We start from the raw sequence: 20,023 nt of genomic DNA, 5'->3' as shown, positions 1-20,023 counted from the left end.
TTTTTTTGGACAGGACTCTGTCCTTTTTTGATCATGTTAAAAAAAAAAATAATAGAAAAAAAAAAAAAAAAAAAATATATATATATATATATATATATATATATATATATATATATATATATATATATATATATATATATATATATATATATTAGGTTTAATTTGATTTTTGCCACTGTAACATAAACATTCATAAGCACAGTGAAGTGAAAACGTTGAGTTTATGCTGTTTCTGCATTAACACCAAACAGTAAAAAATGAAAATAATAAAAAAAGGGACCAAAATGGTGTAAGCTGAAGCCTTCGACTATTCCCCCTACCGTTTTCAAACCCATCTTTTCCTCACTTTCTTTTAAATTCATATGGAACAAGATAAACGACCCATTGTCAATCCAACACTTCAGACACGTTATCATTTCACGCCCAATTTCCGTACTTGGCAGGACAGAACACAAACAAGTAAAAGTGCGCGAAACTGTTTAACTCACTTTCCTTTAATAGAACACCGAAATTTCGTATTTGAACCGAAAGATAAATTCGTATTAGTGTAAATTTGTAAAAGTGTGGACACGTCCAACACCTCACCTGATACCCGAGCTCTTATTTTGAAAACCGGTACCAGCTCAGGAAGTCGTGTATAACACAGTTGGGTTCTGTCCTGCTCACAGTCCGGATTCAGGAGAGGAGTTTCAGCCCAAGGTAGTGGAAAGAAAATCACTGAGGTATGCAAACAAACAAAAAACGCTATTGTAGGAACACAGCGCGAAACGATACGTGTTTATAACCGGTTCGTCACCGAAAAAGCGTGTAAGATGAACGTTTGTGGTCGGTTCCTCCTGGAGACGAACGTTAGCCTGTACCAGCAGCACATGAGACTAGTTCCTCTTTGCCAATTTTGCTCTGTACAGATCAGCACGTCGTGTTAAAAGTAAAAAAAATACACTACATTTTAAAAGGTTAATCACGTGGTAAGTGTCAAATAATAAAACACGTGTTTCATATCCCAATATTAACACTAAACTGCTGGGCACAGGCCTGTGAGTGACACCACCATTTTGGACTCGTGAAACGTTGAGCTCACTCTCAGGACAGTTGTCATGAAATAAGTTTTTTGGCATACGTATTAGTTAACATGTGACACTGCTGAAAAGAGTTACAACCAGTGCATTTGTTTGAATGAAATTTTAGTTATAGTTTCAATTCTCATTACCACTTGTTAGCTGGTAAAATACAAGGGATTAGCAAAGTTCTTTATAAGCAGGACTCATGGAACACATATGATTTAAATATGCAATATGACATTTTATATATGCTCCTTCTTTACAGTTTTTTCAACCAGTTTCTTGAGTCTTATTCAGTGAAGTACTCAACAGTATGTATGGGATTGGACCTGCTCAACATGTCAAGAGACAAAGCACATAACAGGAAGAAATATAGATTCTTGAGAACTACCGGGTCATGCAGTATGTTATCTCAGGTCTGCTATTATGCTGTGGCATATGACCCACAGGTGGCTCTGTCATTTAGGATAGGGGGTGCCCGGTATGGTTGCAACATGGGGAGAGAATAGACTGTATAAAATATGGACGGAGTATCGCCGACGTCACCCATCTGTTTATGAAACGGAAAATGAAGCACATTGACTATAGCGGCCATATTGGTAGTGGCAAGGGCTTAGCCTACTACCATAGGGTGCCGGCCGTCACATGACCCTCAGCTGTGCCTCTTATTGGGGGAGCTCGCGATCTTAATATCCTTTGAATGGCCGCGTTACAAAAAAATGCACCCCCCATACAGTGGGAGCCGGTAGTAAAATTAGTGACTCAGACAGGAGAGGTTTTTTGAACCAGGCTGTAAATAGGTTAATTTCTGCTTTGAAAACAGATTTTTTTGGCTTGGTGTGTATGTGACTTCCGCTACTTCCGGAGCCAGCCTCAAGCGGGCACTCCAGAAACAGCAGATTTTAGCACTTCCGTATTGTCTCATATTCTCAGACCAGAGGTTGCTGCTTGGAGGAAAGTTGTAACACCACCAATTCCACCAATCAGGGATAAGATAGTCGTCATATGATCATTTTGACATTTACCCACTTCCACCTAGGGCTGCCACGATAAGTCGACGATAAAAATTCATTGACGCAAATTTTAATAGTCGACGCGTCGTATTATTGTTTTAATTGTCGTTGTCACTTAGTGAAACCAAATACCAGGGGGTAATACTCATTCGTAACGTCAGTTCACAGCATGTGGTGCTGTGTTATTGGATACTCTTATGGGAAAAGATCACCAGGTTCATACGTGAGGAATATTGATGAGGAGAAATCTCAACGTCCACAGAGCGCTGTGCGCTGACGGAGGCTCTGCATCTCCGGCTTGGACAGCCTGACAGCTCCCGGAGTTTAGCGTCTGATAACGTGATTTAGAGAGTCTCCTTCACTCTCTGTTACAGACAGATTTTCAGGATCTGAGTCACAAACTAGTGTCAAAACTCCCCTAACTTTTGAAAAGAGAGGACATTTATCTGATGGATCTCTCACTCGCAAGCTCACACTGCACCGGTAACACTCAGCGGGGAGGAGGAGGGGCAGAGTGCGCATGAGCGAAATAGCGCATGTAGAGAAACGAAACTAAACGCGTTGTCATGGAGAGCTGGGAGAGAGTCACCCCTAAATTCCACCGCAGCGCTGCTCCGCTCAATCTGGAGGGGGAGGGCTGGTCCTTGGAGAGTCACAGGCTCTCGTATGAATAGCGATATCACACGATCACCATCCACTCCCATAACTTTTGATATGTCAGTCCACACCTTGTCCTTTCTGCCTGTATCCTTATGAAAGGATATTTGGGATCATACAGAATTTTGAACTTATCCACTTCCAAGATCAGCTTCTCTTCATCCATGCCTTTGTTTTGCATCTAGGACCCTCCGATCGACTGTTTACCTAATGCACGTGCCTTCAGATGTGGCATATGCTATAAGATATGGGGGAAAGTTATGTTTGAGAGTCCGTGCATTGTGTTTTATTTGGAATCTTTCGGGTATTTTACGCAGTGACTTCCTGTCTAGTGCTTTCTTATTGACTGTAAATTCACTGTCGATAAGAAAGCACTAGATAGGAAGTCACTGCGTAAAATACCCGAAAGATGGGGTTTGGAAGCAGCCGCACAGAAAATAGACCTATTCCTCGCGCCAGGGCGCGGGCAGTGGAATTTGCCTGATAGATTACAATGGAAGCGAAAGTGCTCCGCTGTACATTTCAAGTGCGCTGCGCTGCGCTGCGCTGCGCTGCGCTGCGCGGCGCTTGCGGTGGAATTTAGAGGTCAGACGGGATCATACAGAGAGCAAAGCCCCAATAAACAAATAAACATTAGAAAACAAGCCCAAAGTCACTAATAAGCGGTCTGTCCAACACTGCGTACAACTTCATTTCCCTGTTACCTGCTTCATTCATTTTGAGATTTTTTTTTGTATAGTGCCTACTTATACTTTTTTAAGTCATCATGAATGAAATAAAGATAAACAAACAAACATTACACAAGGCTGACCAATCAGAGGCGAGAACCTAAGTCTGGGTAAATGCAGTGAAAATGCAACACAGGTTGAATTATGAAGGTCTGCACATTTTAAAGGCCAAATTAGGTTGAAACATGAAATAATCGTGATTAATCGACTAATCGAAAAAATAATCGATAGATTAGTCGACTATAAAAATAATCGTTTGTAGCAGCCCTACTTCCACCCTGATCACACATGGTGATTGTTAGGGCTAGAAATCGCTGCATGCAGATTCTAGAAAAACTGATTTTGAGGTAAGAAAGTACATTTTTTGACTGGGACTATATTTTGTTTAGTGCGTATACTATTTCAGATAAAACCATTTGACTTATATCAGAATAAATTGTAGTTTCTCAGGAAAAATATAATGCGTTTTTTCCCACGATACATTCAATCCACTCTGCTAATACAGCTAGCTAAACACTGGCTGACAGGGGTGGGGTTGGTTGTAACACATCTTCAAAAAGTGTTACAACCTTATGTAGGTGCTTTGCATTTGAGTTTGAGAACTCTGACTCAAATATTTAGTGAGTTGGAGGTGCTGAAGCAAAAAGTGTTCCAACCATACCCAGTCTCCCCTATTTTACGTACTCAAACTAAGGCTCAGATAATACCCGTCTCACCATGTCCACATGCCTTTTTGGCATTTTAGTGATGGTATAATCCAAAAAGGAGAATCTCACTTCAGAGTCTGTTTTATATACGTCGTGACAATACATTCAGTTTAACATAAAGATAATATGTGAATGAACAGTTTTAGTGTTATTGATATATAAAAAAAGGGTCCAAAGTTACAAAGCCCTGAATGCCAAAATACACCAGATCAGTCTCTGATCCATCAGGGTGCCTAATCTGAAAGGTTTCAATTCAAGTCAGTGTGGCCGGAGCCCTCAGGATTAGATCTGCAAGACTACCATTTTTGGCTTATGCCAAAGCAACGACACATCGATATGCACAGAGCAGATCAAACAAGACAGGAAGTCGGGCACTGAAACCACTTTAAAACATCAGGTGACCCTCAAAATTAAACAAACCAAGTTGACACCAGATCATGTTGAATGCAGTCAAAATGCAACTGAACAGGAAAGGATACAGATCTGGTGTGTCTTGGGTAATTCGGTAATTGTGGATGTCGTCTTTCTCGTGGAAGTACATAAATAAGTTGCCAGGGTTTACGTCATATTTAGGCCACCACATGTCTAATTTCACAGAAAACGTCCCTGAAAATAACCCGTTCACCTACTGGTTGGTATGGGTTTTGAGAAACACTTGACCCTTTGCTTCTGGCTGGCAGGAAAGAAGATCCGACGCACTGTCTCTGTCAAAATGCTCCATGGTTGGATGTGAAACAAAACATCTGTATCCATACTTTCTTTGTCATTGTCAGGGCATTGCAATGTACAACATCTTCAACCTGTACAATTTCTTGTTGTTTCCCTACCTTTCTCTAACCTAATAAAGCCCAAGTTGTTATCGGAAAGTCAGGCTTATATCTAGTATTCCCTACTAGCACTAAACACCCCTTGTCTGGGTTTGTCTGAATCTTCTGATTTGTCGTTCTTCTGTGCAGAAATTTCATATACTGAGACCTGGAATTTTTAAGTTTCTGACAATCAAAAAAAGATTATGTCAGTTCTGGATGTTGCCTGTCAGGAATGTTGACTACTTTTTCATTCTTTGCCTTTGCTTCCTCCTTTCTGTCTTTTAAGTTGATTGAAGGAATTTATGTTTCTGTCCAACAGGAAGCAACAAAGGAGACTTCACACCAGGGTGTGGCTTTTCCCTGATCAAAAAGCTAAAGTACAGTCCCATCCAGTAATCTCCTCCTTTGTTTTTTAACATTTCAGCTTTCATTGTAATTGGTGCCTGTTCCTCTACCCCATGACCCCTTAAAGCTCTCTATTGGAGGGCTCTCAGGGTGCTTGCTCCTGGTTCATCAGCAGACTGGCTCAACTGGAACAAAACCAGCACCCTTCATTTCACAATCTGCAATGGACATTAATCTGACTAGCTGCTGAGTATCACAAATGCCATGTCCCTTCCCCCATATAACCCCTTTACTTCTGGGAACCAAAATGCCCCCCAGGGGCAGTATGGACTCTCCAACACACATACAGAAAGGGATCCTCGGAGAGGATCTTCTTATAGTGGACATAGTTCAGTCCCTAGTTCTTCTGCAACTCTCTTTGGGATTCCTGAGAACTCTGGGGGAATGATGGCTTCGTCACGAAATTACAGGTCTGATGCAAGCAGGATGACAAGGGATGAGGATGCAACAAGCTCCATGGACATGCATATCAGCAAAGCCAGGGAGGAGGCAAGGCTCCACATCAGTCCACTGCATCAGCACAGGGAGCAGGTACCTCCCTTTACAGGAACTCAAGGGGATGAGTTGCGCTCCTCAGGCACAGGGGTGGCCTCCTACCTGACCACCTCAGCCTCATCCTCTCGGGACACACATCGCGCTGTCATTCAAAGTAGTAACACCAACTTCAGCTGGTTAGCAAACTGTGCAAGACTCTCATCTGATGGCTCTGGACTAAAGTCATCACCTGCTTTGTCGAACTTTGCAAGAGGTGGTGGTGGACAGTTTGATACATCCAGTGAAGGACAAAATAAAATGCAGGCTATTCCAGGCTTAGGTGACTATGAGTATCCAGCTCCAGACCAACCTGAGGCCTCCACAGAACCCAAGTACACATCTGAATCAGCTGCCAGCATCCTTCAACGCTTTGGACTGGAAAAAGGGGACTTGGAACATCTCATCTCCTATCCTGAAGACCAGATCACTCCTGCCAACCTGCCGTTCATCTTACGCAAAATACGCCTCGAGAAGGACAAGAAGACGACAGCTGGGCTCCAACCTTCACCGACAGCTTCTGGACCCGACAGCTTTAGTTTGAGTAGAGTGGCAGAGATGCACATAGAGGAGACGTCATCCTCTATCCTGCAGCCAAGTAAAGTGATTGACTATGGACATACTGGCAAATATACAGCAGGGGCTGGGGATGACATTGGTAGGAAAAGTGACAAAGACAGTGCTGGGAGTAAGAATTTGTTTATGATGGACACTGCTGTCAACAGATCGACTCTAGAACCACTACATAAAAATCCAACAGATATGAAAAGCAGTGCCATGGGTTCTTCCTGTGAGCAAGGAATTTCTCCCCACAGCTCTCCATACAGTTTTGCCCCAAGCTTTGTGGCTTCTTCCAGCAGCGATCAGACAATACGATTGCCAACTCAACCAAGTCCAACTTACCAAAACATTCTCAGCTCTTTCTTGCTCCCAAAGAAAGAAACAGCCTTGAGAGGTCTCACATCTGAAGCTCCCAAACCTGTTCCTGTGAAACAACCGGAAGGTGGTCGCCAGGCAGCTAAAGCTCCAGTGTCCCCCCACTGCAGGCATCCCAGCCGACCTGGCCTTGTGCTTATTGGAAGCAATGACCCCAGTGATTCAAAGGGTACGAGTAAGACTAAAATCATTGAACATATTACTCAGAAAGGGAAACAAAAGGAACAAACAAAGCAACAACCAATCAAGCAGCAGCAGAAGACGCTGGTGCAGCCGGCACAGGAGCAACAATCAAAGCAACAGACAAAGCAGTCCCTGAAAAAGACAGTACCTGAAACCAGGAAAGTCTTGCCTCCAACTTCTAGGAAATCAACCCTCTCTACTGGTTCCATCTCAAGCCAGAACAAGCCCCTCACTTCAAAAAAGCAGCACAAAGACAAAGACAAGATCCCCAAAGATCAGCCGACACCAGCAATGATGTTTGACTATTCAGCCACCCCACCAAGAGTCTATCCTCATACCTGTTCTCTATGTAACAAAGAATGTACTAGTATGCAGGTGAGTAAAAGACTGCCCCCCTAGGGTCTCTCCTTTTTGGAGCATATAGTTGTTTTATATATAAAGTTGTTGTCCTGTTCAAAGTTTTTATAATCTGGTATTCCATGGAGTGTGGTCTTAATTTTGAATGGTCCATTTGTTAGCAATTATCAGAAATGTTTTGAAAACTGCTGTAGAAAGAAAGTATTATAGCTGAAATGTTTAATTTCAGACTTTCAGTAGTTAACACATAATTGATTTTGATGTCTGTGAAAACTAAATATTTTGTAAGAAACTGTTTTCAAGATGTCACCAACAGCCGGATACATGTTTTTATATTTGAGTCAAGCTTACTGTGTCTAATTTATGAGTAGTTTGATTCACTACAAACTAGGGGCAAGTATTGGCAAGAACCTAACAATACAGTACGAATCAGGATGATTGGGTCACGATACAATGATACCACAATACTGTGATATATGGCGATGTTTTACAAAGTTAATTATTTGATTGTAAACAACTTTTCAATTTTATTGTGTTTGAATTAAAACAAATGCAGTGTTTCATATAAACACTTAACTAGAAAACATAAAGTGCATCAAGTTTGTCACTTAAACTACTGTGGCATTAAACTGATGTTGCTAAAAGATTATTGGTGAAAGACGTGGTCACTTGGCGAAACTTATAAATGTCACCTGGCGTAACCTTTGTTACTCATAAAAAAATCTAACATTGCACAAAACCTGACTATGATTAATATTTTATCAGTCTATTACTAGGGATGGGTACCTTTCACGTTTAAAAACGATACGGTACAGATTTCTGGTACCTGGCAATCAGTATCGGTACCAACTTTCGGTACTTTTGTGTGTTTATGTGGTAAAAAATATCAATTTGTTTAATTCTTTTCAATTTAGCTTATTCTTCAGTATGTAACGTTGCAGTGCTGTGTTCATTCCCAGCATGGAAAATCGCCTACCCTTCCACTCTCTCATAGTCGCAAGGATGCATTTAGGTACCTAAACATAGTACCTTTTGATTTTACATGAATTAGTACTCGGTACTTTGGACAGATGGTTGGTGCCTATAAAAGTACCTAATTCGGTACCCATCCCTATCTACTACACTGTAAGAAATAAACTTGAAGTGATTTTAAACTAACTACTAACCCAAGAATAGAGAGAAAACATCTATGTTTACGGCATCAAAACCCACATCATCAAGTTTAGGAATAAAATATTTTGAATATACTTTGAGATTATATTTATTATACAGTTAATGGGCAGCATACAGCAGAGTAGCTCTTAAGCACCATCTAACACAGTGGAGGTGCAGAAGACATATTGTATTTCCAGCTCACAAAAAATATGAATTGTTATTTTAACAAAAATATTAATATAAAGAGTTTAAACATAGATATTCTATCACAGGTCAAGGTGTTGCGATATATTGCCATATTGATATTTTTTCACACCTCTACTACCAACTGCTTGTAGTGAAATCCTTGGTATTAAAATGTCAAAGTCATTTGTGAGTATGTTATTTCTCTTTTGGATTGTTGTATTTGCCAGCGGTGCGTTTTTCATGTCAAACAATAGGTGTTACTTTTTGTAACACTGGCTATTGTTGAAAAGCTGCCAAGCCTCCAGAAACCACTGTACGCAATCAAGGAAACAAGCTGCAAAGACTTTTCCTCTGGAACCTTACAGAATATCTTTTTTGGGGCGGTACATTTTTGTGTTTCAACTCTGAATTTCTCAGCCCATTTGGATTTTTCTTGGTCCATCTTCTCTGAACTTTTGGACACTTTGATTCATTCTCAAACCAAAGGACAAGATAGACTTTTTGCTATTAATGCTTGGACTCCTGTGTTTTCTGTCATAACTGAAAGATGGCGCCTTAACTTAAGTCAGATATTTCAAACCAAGAGGTGCCCAAGTTATGGAGTACCCTCTGCTCTCAGTAAAAACTGAGAGCATGAATTATTTTTGTCAGTGTTTTGATACAACTTCATGGATTGTATCTGAGCTCTGAGGTATATAAGACATTGTTATACGTCAGATGTTTTAGCTCATGAATTAACTGGATCAAGGTTTTTTTTCCACCTTTTTTGACGATGGATGATTCAAAGACTGCAGATGAAAAACATAAACTTGCACTTTCCAACATGACAAGACATCCTGGCTTATAACAGCAAGAAAATGGACTTGGACACTTGGACGTAAGAGACCCTACACCATCAACCACAAGTACAACGTTGGATGATGCATTGGACTTTTTTTTTTTTTTTTTTTAACTATTTTGATCTTGAATAAATGATGTTCTGTCAAACTCAAAAAATGCAGTTTAGAATCTAATCTGATCTAATTTTTAGTGGTGAAGAAGCCTGGCTAAATGTTGTTTTCCTTCATTTCTGACTGCTAGGATTGGATCTCCCACCAGAACAGCAGCCTTCACCTGGAGAGCTGCACACGTCTCAGAAAACAGTCAGTGTTTTTCCCTATTTGAGAGACTTTTGCTAATTATTGTCTCTTTAGTACACTCTTGATGGAAATAACATTATACCTCAAATTTCTGTTCTGCAGGAACAAAGAATCCTTTGACTATGTCTTTACACATTGCTCTTGTTTTCCCACAGGTACCCGAAGTGGGGCGGTGAGATTGTTCTTGAGCCAAGGTAACTTCCTTAAGTGATGTACACACAGAGGCACCAAACTGAATTCATACACCGTTCACCTCCCTGTTGTTTTTCTTCCTCCAGGGCTGCAGGTAAAGATGCCAAGCCCTCAACTTCAACATCTGCCAAGAAACCTAGACGTGGAAATCGTTCCAAATCAAAATCCCTCAGTCCACATCACCGAACTGGGTCGACAGGTAGAAAGGACAAACAAAGAAGTCGATCACGATCTCCTCAGAGTTACAGATACAGTCGCAGGTCTGTGGTGCAGTCTTTTCAGTCACACTTTGAATAATTCAGACTTTCTCTCTATCATTTTATCATCAGTTGTCTTTTTAAGTGGTTTTAAGTTCTCTGCCTTGCTTCTCAAGGTATGAGATCCCAGGAAGCCATCGCTCACAGAGCCCTGAGAGGCGAACGTCACCAAAAAGGAAGGACGACAGACACTCCTCTCCAAGGAGGACTCGTGACAGACGATCACCCGTCAGAAGGAGTAATGAGTCATTGTCGCCACCAAGGAAGGTCGACAACAGGTGGTCGCCACCGAGGAAGACTACTGGGTCACGGTCACCTCCAAGGAGGGTCGATAATAGGCGGTCACCACTTAGGAGGACTACTGAGACATGGTCACCGCCCAGGAGGACTACTGAGACATGGTCACCGCCAAGGAGGGGAGATGATAGGCAGTCACCACTAAGGAGAACAACCGAGACATGGTCACCACCAAGGAGGACTACCGAGACATGGTCACCGCCAAGGAGGACTACTGAGACATGGTCACCGCCAAGGATGGGAGATGATAGGCAGTCACCGCTGAGAAGGTCTGGCAATAGATGGCCACCATCAAAGAGGAGTGACAACAGCAGATCGCCTCAGAGAAGGAGCCAGGAAAGGCGCTCGTCCAGAGAGGGCTCATCCCCTCAACGAAAGGGCTCAAACAGTGCAGAGAGTCTGGCTAAAAAACTAATGGAAACATCAGGTTGGAGAAAGTTAGACCAAAAATGTGTTAGATATAAAGGCTTATCTCATAACTGAACATAATTATTGTGTTTTCTCACCAGCTGTTCAGTCGCTGTCTCACATGTCTGACCTGGAGGCCGTGGTGAAAACTCTGGCTCCTGCCTTATTAGCCGAGCTTGCCAAGATGACGACCTCATCCCCCTCACCTCTGCCCTCGGCAAAACGGAAGAAACTGTCTTCTGCCTCCTCCTCTTCCTCCTCCCTTTCCTCCTCTACTACAAAGGTGAAGAGCTCAGGGAAGCTTCCCTCCAAATCAAAGCTGAATGAGGTAAGTTGTTTCACAAAGCTAACTATTGTTGTGCAACATTAAGATTTTAAAAAGAGGTGTTTTCTATGGAGCTTTTGTAGCAAAGTTTTATATATGTGTGTAAATGCTTCCACAAATACCTAAACTGATCCACAAATGTGTAAAAAGATTTTCAAATAATATCTAGTCTTAAAGGGGACATATCATGCTGATCCGTGATTTAATACTTACATATAAAAAATGAATTTGAAAACAAGACCTTTCACCCCCTGAATTTTCAAAAAATGAGATATTGTATTTTTTCTGATATCCTAGAACGAGATTTGATGCCTCTGAAAATAAGTCATTGACATTTGGCTGCGAGATTTCGACCTTCGTGACAACACGAGGATCCTTTCTTTTTATTGGAGTAATCTGATAAAGCAGCTCCTCCTCTGTGATGTCAGTTAGTCACACAACCGCCACCGAGGGATACACCCACCAAGAGACGAGTATAAATAAAGCTCCTTACTGGCTCTGGCTAACTTGACTGAGTGCTAACAAAGTGAGGAACTGACGGTAGAGGCGATCTTTAGTCTACCCTTTCAGCATGATGGATAAAACAGACAGAGAAAAGTGAAGGAGCAGGACGGAGCCCTGTTATAGAAATAGTTTATTGGTGAAGTCTGCCTATATTTCCACGTATAAACTATACATGTTACAGTACCGCTTTGACTCACCACACTGAAGCGTCCTGAGATGATCTGTGTCCAGGTGGATTTTCTTCCTCCTGAGCTGCAGAACCGTCGGGGTCTGACTCGGGGTCCAATACAAAAAAGACTGTAGAAACCCCATGGTTGGGGAATGCTTGAGTGTATCCTCTCAGATCCACATTTGCGTTTCACTCTTGCAAGAATCAAACTTGAGAATTTGCTAAATGAACTGAACTTTTTCATCTTTCTTACGTGTTTTTATTTTGTTCTGTCTTGTTTTCCCACTTTGATTCAAGGTGGAACTAAGCCACGTTTGTGACAGTATTTCATGCAACGATTTGGGCGCTGCTGTGGGGCAATTTGGAAAAACAGTGAGCATTAAAATTCATCGGGAGACACAGAGGGTGAGTAAAGAAGAGTTCATGCCAGGTCTCAGATAATACATTGTTTTAATTTCATTATTCCTTTGGCTTAACAGTGAACTTACTTCCTAAGTTGTTTATCTTTCTGTGTTCATGTAGGCACAGGTGCAGTTTGAGAAAACCAGACCTGCTGAGAACCTGAGGCTTGCAGGGTCTTTCAGAGCGAAAGGAACAACCATCTTTGTAGTCCAAGGAAAGGTACTTAAACCTGATCTTCTCCAGTCTCTCTGTCTGCTAGAGTGTGGTAAACCAAACAGAATCCGTTTAATCCGTTTAAAACTCGTCTTTTTGTTCACAGAGGGCTGTGACTGAGAAGCAGACAAAGACTCTTGTAAAGTAAGACTTGTTTCTAGCATGCAGAATACTTTTCTTTCCATAACTTAACTAGGCCTGGGCGATAAATCGAATAATTTGATGTTTTTTGGGGGGATTTTTTTTGTGATTTAAAAAAAAGGGAAATCTCTTATTCTTCTCCCTCTCTTTCGCACACCTTCTGTATCAAAAGTGAGTAAGTAAGCACCGACTCAGCCTGTGCAGCGTATTATGTCAGCAGAAGCCTGAGTGTCATAAAAATACGCTTGTGTGTCTTTGACACTCAGCACCCTGACAGACACATGTTCCTTATGGTCTGTATCAACAGCCCAAAGAGTTAAATATAAACTAGACCTCTGATCAGTAAACGTCCAAACCCCTCTCCTTCAATCCTCTGTTTTCTACCTGTCACTTTTCAGGAGTTTGATTACAATCTTTAAATGAAAGAATCACAAAGCTGGGACCCTTTTAGATTGAGCTACAGATTATTAATGATGTAATTGACACACGTAAAAATCTGCTGCTCTTCAAAGATAATACTCTGATCATTTTTAGATTGAGATAATGAAGAAACATACATCAGTTTTTCTCAGAACATCCCCACTCTGCTGAAGAAAACACCCTTTTTTTGGTGATATGTCTGGATCATGATCTGTGAAAATAGACTGCTGGGAGGGAGACGAGGCAGCGTGTTGCTTGGTCAGACATGACTGAGAAGGTGTTTGACTTTTACCTGGGGAAAGCTGAGTCTCATCTTTTTCTGTAACTTCCTCTATTCCACCAACTGAACCCTCCGTTAGCATAAACCCATCCGCTGATGAGCAGAGCAACATAACAAACCTGCAACAAGATACGCTGACAAGCAGGGGCGGGTCCAGACTTTTTAGACTGGGGTGCCCCGACCACTGACTTATGCAGGGGGGGCATGAATTTTCTGAGCCCACACCAGAATAAATAGCATCTATTTTTCTTATTTGTTTGTATTAAAATGACAGGATTTGGCTACAGCTTTGATAAAAATGAAACTAGACTAAAACAAAGTGTTTTTGAAAAATCATTTAAAGTAGAATATAACTGAACAGTGCTGTAGTGCACTGAAACAGCACTGTACAAGCTTTTTTAGCTGTGTTTTTTAATTCAAAATGTATAAAATGGTGCAGCATTCAATGTGAATGCAAACAAGTCTGTGTCCTTTAAAACTACAAAGTGAAGTTGTTGAAACAGAAGAAGAGCTTAAATTTCAATTCCAAGAGTGAATCAGAGGTTGCTTTATTAAGTTTTTGATCAATTTAAAACAAAACTGGTTTTGAGTTCTACCTGTCATTTGTATTCATTGTTTTCTTTAAAAGGTAAGGAGAAAAATCGTCACAAATCGTAAATCAAATTTTTATGTGAAAAGATCTAAGATTTTGTTTCCAGGCCATATCACCGAGGCCTAAACTTAACTGTTGAAGGACAGCTTTATGATCAACCCCCCATGTTGACTCATCCAACACTTGTTTATGTACAGAAAGCATGCCACATCCTCTGCTCAGACCACCACCACCAGAAAAGTTCTACTTCCTACACCTGGCATACCTCCACTTCTTGGAACCGTAAGAAGCTCAAAAGTCAATCAGAGACTTCCAGCCAAAGACTTGGCCAGAGTGAAAGGAGCAAAAGGAGCGAGTGGTGTCAGCAAAGCAAAGGTCCTGGTGTCCAAGGCCAAGAGTATCTCAACCAAGAAGATTTCCAAAAAGTGCACAGCTTCAAAGGAGAAAGTTGTAAAGAAAGCCTTGGCCACAGCTCCAAAAGAAAAGCTGGATGAAAAACCGGTACCATTGGAAACTGATGCTGCCAGTACTGCTGCTCCAGTCAAAGTTGTTGACCCAGAAAACATGGAGGATACTAACCAAATGAAAGACCCTGGAATCGAGGAAAAGGTGTTGGCCGTGCAGAAACCTGAAGCTTCAGCCGAAACAGATGAAAAAGTTGAGGAGTCTGCTGCTCTCCCTTTCAAATCTGAAGCTCCTGACACCGAAGAACTACCTGAACAGTCTGACCAAGGATCTGCAGTTGTACTGAAAGGAACTGTAGAAGATGATCCAGTAAGAGAACAGATAGTAAGTGGATCAGAAAAAGACCCATTGAATGGAAAAACAGTTTTGGTTTCACAAGCAGAAACAGTCCTGACTCCACAGAGACCTCTAATGGACAAGCCCAAAGAAACAGACGTAAAGGACACAAACGCACCTCCAAGACCTCCAAATGCAGAGAGTTCAAAACTAAACCAGGCTCAGCCCAAGCTTCAAGGATCATCAGAGGCGCAGACAGATACAGCAGAGGTAGCTGAAAAGAAAGAATGAGAACTTTTGAGCAACAGACTGTTCAGTCTGAGAGTAATCGTTTGTTCTTTCTCTTTTCCCAGTCTGGAAAAGCTTCCCCTCCAACCATGGTGAAGCTTCATGGGGTTTGTAGTTCTCTCTCGCACAGTGAGGTGGTCTCTGCAGTGGAGTGCTTTGGCAAAACTAAATCTGTGGTTTTGTTTCGGGCCAGATTAGAGGTATATCTACTCACCTTTGATGATTTAGTCACAAACACAATACCAAATTGGGTATAGGTTTAAAAAAGTGATGTGTTTCTCACAGGCTGTCGTCATTTTTGAGAAAGTAGAAGACGCTAAGAAGTTGAAGACTGTAAAGAGCTTGGATGTGAACGGAACAGAGATCACGGTTGTTGGAGATAAGGTAATGAGATCTTTTGTTTCTCATCCTCTGTCCCTTGTAAACACTTGTTGTATTCTTGCAGCCTTGATCTAACAGTAGATGTTTGTTTACAGGAGGCTGTTTCTAAGGAGCAGAAGACACCGCTTCTGAAGTAAGACATCTGTCCTAAAAAGGTTTGACGCCCCGTTTCTCCGACTTATGCTTCTATCAATGTGATATTTGTTTTACAGAAAACCTGCCTCCTCAGCTCCTTTGGTCAGCAGGCCTACAGGTGTGACAGCTGCTGCTATAGGCAACGTTTTGGTTCCAGTTGCAAAGAGAGTCTCAACCCAAGAGATAATCAAACCTGAAACACTGGCTTCAGAGAGGGAAGTACAGGTCAAGCAAAACACATCCTCTGATTGCAAGTCTCCTGAAAGTCAGCCTGATGCTGAAGACTCCAAACAAACCGCTGTCCAGGAATCCGTGGTTGGGCTCATGGACAAATCTGAAGCTTCAGAGCAAGTAAAAGGTGCAGTGGTCACAGCAGAAACAGAATTAATCAAACAGGAACTCAGGATTCCTGTAGACATGCTGCCAGTCGAAGAAACTGTTGATGTCAGAGAAACAGAGACTGAAGTATTGTCTCCAGATCTTCAGTGCGATGTGGAAACTTCCGAACTTAAAGAGTCTGACACAGCCGATGCAGATGAACCAATGGAGCTTGAAGTAACAGAGGTTAAAGCAGCAGAGCCAGCTGGAATTTGTACTGAGAACCCCAGCAAAAGCCAACTACCAGTGAGTTTAAATGAGACTGAGCAGATACAAACCCCTGTGGTCCAGCAAGGCCCCCTGTCGGAGCTACAGTCAACAGCACAAGGACAAGAGGCCGGGACAGAAACTGCACAGCCAGCTGCAGAAAGCACAAGTGAAGCTGCTGTGGAATCAACATCAACCAAAGACGCCTCCAAAGCTGCAGCAGCGAGCGCGCTGAAACCAACGACCTCTCAACAGTCGTCCTCTGTAGTCACTCGCCTGACCGTGGGAGAGATGTTGGAGAAGCACTTGACCCCACAGTGCATATGTACGTCATTCAAAAGAAGACTTTTTAATATTCAAGTGTAAATTCTTCATTGTTGTGAATTTGAAACTTCATCCTTTTTTCCTCTCTCTCAGATTGCTGGCCATTTGCCAACTTCCAACCAAAGGTAGGCTCCTAAAATATCTTGAAATCATGTCATTTTTTTACACGGCTCATGCAAATGTGCATGGTTTAAATGACCAGTGTGACTGTGCCCTCAGAAAGACAAAGAGAAATTTCTACACACCTTGGATTCAGGTTTGTTTGAGAGGGTTCTCAGATGTTTCTCTCTTTGTTTTTGTAGCGACTTCCTAAAGGTTACAGACAAGTGCTCATAAGTGGACTCCCACTGTACTACGAAGGTTTCTACACAGAAGGGGACATCTGCAACGTGCTCTTTCCTTTTGGGCTCCAGGATAAAAACTCAATCTACATCATCCCTCAGTCGCGCTTGGTAGGTATCAGAATTAGGGATGCATTTTGCCGATATCCGATATGCCGATATATCAAAACCCCTTTTGGCCGATAGCAATACTCACAAGTTTGTTTGGTTTTTTTTTCATTGTAAAGAAAGCTAAGTCTATCCTGTACTGGAATTTATATGTTACTCTAATTGTGACGGTCTTATTTGTTTGAGAAACACACATAAAACAAGACAAAAACATTTGATTTTAGCATAAATAAGAAATGTATTATTTTTTTCAAACTCAAGACATTCAGTATTGAAAAACAGAAAAATAATTTCTTTAGATCACATGAACTTTAAATGTACAATGCATTTTTAAACATAACCAAGTTGCATTGATTATTTCAGAGCTGCTGTAACAACCTGGTGACAGACACAGAGCTCTGCAGTGCAAATAAATGAAGTGCTACATTTTATTTAAGGAGCTTATTTTTCAGATGGAAAATAATAATAATCCTAACTGAATAGCAGCTTATCGGCTGTGCATATCGGCAGAAATTTTCATATCTGCCGATACCTATAAACATGTTTTTTAAGCCTTTATCAGCCGATACCGATATTGTGCCAATAATATCGTGCATCCCTAGCTAAAATGAAGGCCCAGCCTGTCTGTAGGGTCTCTCCAAACTCCATCTGGACTGTCCATGGGCTGCTGGTCTGTAGAAAATGGACACAATGTATTTTTTTCATAAACTGTTCCATCTCTAGTTAACACGCAATGGAACAGAGTTGCACTGCAGATGTATCTGCCGTATTTGAGGTGTAAAGCTCTGTACATTTAGCAGAAAACCCAACAACTCTTCCAGCTGATGTCTAAATGAATGGATATATCAGGAAAAGGAAATATGAGAGTTTAGAAATCACATCAGAGGACGCAAGACCAGATCAAAGTGAGGAAACTTAGCAGGAAAGAAAAGGTCAGGGAGCAGGATGAAAAATATCACGTTCCCCCCACCCCATTCCTTCCTTCCTTCCTTCCTTACTTCATTTACCATTTTCCCAGTTCCCTCCTTCCCTCCTACTCCATTTCCTTCTTTCTCCTTCCTCCTTCCCTATTCCCTATTTCTTTCTTCTTTCACATTTCTCCCCAAATCCTCTTCCTTTCCTTTCTTACTTCCTTGTCAGTAACTTCCTCCCTCACTTTCTTCTTCTCCTACTTCCTTCCTATTCCACTCCATTTCTTTCCCCAATCCACTCTCTACTTCCTTCCTATTCCATGCCATTTTTTTTCCCAATCCACTCTCTACTTCCTTCCCTCCCATTTTTCCCATTGCCTCCTCCCTTCATCCCCCCTCACTTCTTATTTCCCTCACTTTACCATTTCTTCCTTCTTTACTTTTTCCCTACCTTGGTTTCTTTCCACTATCCTTTCTCCTTCCTTCCTTCTTTCATAATTCCCTACTTTCCTCCTTCTTCCTTTCTTCTTTCCCTACTACCACCCCATTTCTCCCCCATTTCTTTCCTCAATAATATGAAAAACAATCTTTATAAAATCCAGATCCCGATCCTGCTAGGAAAAAAAACAATATCACCCTGACATAGTGCCCCCTAATGGAGAACATGTTCCTTGGTCAGAAGCAGAGTTAGAACAAGGAGGTTTGAGCCGATTTGTTACAGAAATCATGGGAAGAAAGAGTTAATCAATCTGTCAGTCGGAGCTGCTGGTCTTTTTGGACAGATCTGCCACAGTGAGAGTGCTTCTAACTTTCAACATGGAGTGATTCTGGGTCAGGAAGTGAAGACTAAACCTTTTCTGTTTTCTCTTCAGGCCATTGCCTGGATGCCATCTGTGGGAAGTGTGTTATACCTGCTGAAAGAGTCTTACATGAACGGCGTTTACTTCAGAGGGATAAGACTCATTGTTGAAGTCATAAGCAGTCGCCATGTGCTGACACCGGTGAGAACATGAACAAGTTCTTTTTACTTTTCAACTCAAAACAGTTTAATTCTGAATCCGGACCTTAAAGGAAACAAAATCAAGGGCTCGCCCTGCACTCTTCTTCACTAACTCTTCCATGATTTCTGTTCTAGGCTGAGTTTTACAAATTTGTGAAGAGGGTGTCAAAGCAAGTAAGTAACACACACACACACACACACACACACACACACACACACACACACACACACACACACACACACACACACACACACACACACACTTGTAACTGAGTCAACATTTATCTTTGGGTTTCCAGTTTATATCCTCTAACATTTTCACTTCCTGTCGTTGCAGCAATCAACAGCAGCTGATGCACAGAAAACCATCTTCATCAGAAACATTTCACGGAGTGAGACGAAAGAGCTGAGAGAAGCTCTGAAAGAGTTTGCGCCGGTCACAAACTTCATGCCCCTCCTCAACAAGGTACAAACTCACTCCTCACAGTGCCACTGCTTGAGTTTTTTGAGGAAAATGACCTCCTGTATCTTACCTGTGCTTGTTTTTACTCTTTTTACAGCTTTTTATAGAGTTTGAATCCATCCCAGATGCCTGCGCATTTAAAAGTTGGCACGATCTGCGGTTTCCAACTCCTTGTCATAATGTGCAGCTGAAACGAGAGGTCATCAGACTGGGGCGACTAAGTGAGCATCTTTAGTACTAAAGTACAACAAACCCACATTGTAGTGGTTAAATGCCTTTAGTCTTTCTAACCCAACCTTGCAACCCTTTTTTTCATAAGAGCCACTTTTCCTCAGCTCACCTTTGAAATATAAGTAAAAGTAAAAAAATGGCTACGCCTGTAAAAAATAAAGTAAACGAGTAAATAATTATCAAAACCAGAGGTTATTTTAAAATTTATGAAATTGTACATGTGACATCTTGTTTTTTTTTTTTTTTAATAAATTTCAAATTTTCCAAAATTTCAAGAAACTGTGAAATTTAAAAAATTCCAAATTTAAAATATTGCAAAAATAAAAAAAAATTAAAAAGTTGCAAAAATTAAAAAAATGTAAAAAGTTTTGAGATGTCAGAACTTTGCAAAAATTGCACAACATTTTGAAAGAGTCTTTTTCTTAAATTTCAAATTTTTGTAAAAAAT

At 41.3% G+C, this 20,023-nt stretch overlaps 1 protein-coding gene across 3 annotated transcripts in view; it reads left to right on the top strand.

Annotated features, from left to right (window-relative positions):
• The first annotated feature begins 639 nt into the window (after positions 1-639).
• Positions 640-20,023, top strand: part of LOC141784590 (uncharacterized) — a 34,507-nt gene continuing 15,123 nt past the window's right edge. For 2 of the 3 annotated variants that reach the window (XM_074662470.1, XM_074662468.1), the window contains exons 1-21: positions 646-722; positions 5,400-7,405; positions 9,809-9,870; positions 10,023-10,061; positions 10,146-10,319; positions 10,433-11,040; positions 11,123-11,349; positions 12,317-12,424; positions 12,542-12,640; positions 12,741-12,778; positions 14,265-15,078; positions 15,162-15,296; positions 15,382-15,480; positions 15,573-15,610; positions 15,690-16,522; positions 16,615-16,646; positions 16,824-16,973; positions 18,754-18,882; positions 19,017-19,055; positions 19,219-19,347; positions 19,442-19,565. In XM_074662470.1, the coding sequence (XP_074518571.1) occupies positions 5,585-7,405; positions 9,809-9,870; positions 10,023-10,061; positions 10,146-10,319; positions 10,433-11,040; positions 11,123-11,349; positions 12,317-12,424; positions 12,542-12,640; positions 12,741-12,778; positions 14,265-15,078; positions 15,162-15,296; positions 15,382-15,480; positions 15,573-15,610; positions 15,690-16,522; positions 16,615-16,646; positions 16,824-16,973; positions 18,754-18,882; positions 19,017-19,055; positions 19,219-19,347; positions 19,442-19,565 (5,698 nt within the window). In that variant the 5' untranslated portion in view covers positions 646-722; positions 5,400-5,584. Of the gene's footprint in view, positions 723-5,294; positions 7,406-9,808; positions 9,871-10,022; positions 10,062-10,145; positions 10,320-10,432; positions 11,041-11,122; positions 11,350-12,316; positions 12,425-12,541; positions 12,641-12,740; positions 12,779-14,264; positions 15,079-15,161; positions 15,297-15,381; positions 15,481-15,572; positions 15,611-15,689; positions 16,523-16,614; positions 16,647-16,823; positions 16,974-18,753; positions 18,883-19,016; positions 19,056-19,218; positions 19,348-19,441; positions 19,566-20,023 lie in introns of all 3 variants that reach the window. The other variant, XM_074662469.1, reaches the window with a different exon arrangement.

The sequence above is a fragment of the Halichoeres trimaculatus genome, unplaced genomic scaffold (assembly GCF_033239565.1).
Source record: "Halichoeres trimaculatus isolate MK-OKI-2021-1 unplaced genomic scaffold, fHalTri1.1 fHalTri1_scaffold_22, whole genome shotgun sequence".
Lineage (NCBI taxonomy): Eukaryota > Metazoa > Chordata > Actinopteri > Labriformes > Labridae > Halichoeres > Halichoeres trimaculatus.
The sequence above is the reverse complement of the archived record's forward strand: the minus strand, read 5'-3'. Positions and strand labels throughout refer to the sequence as shown.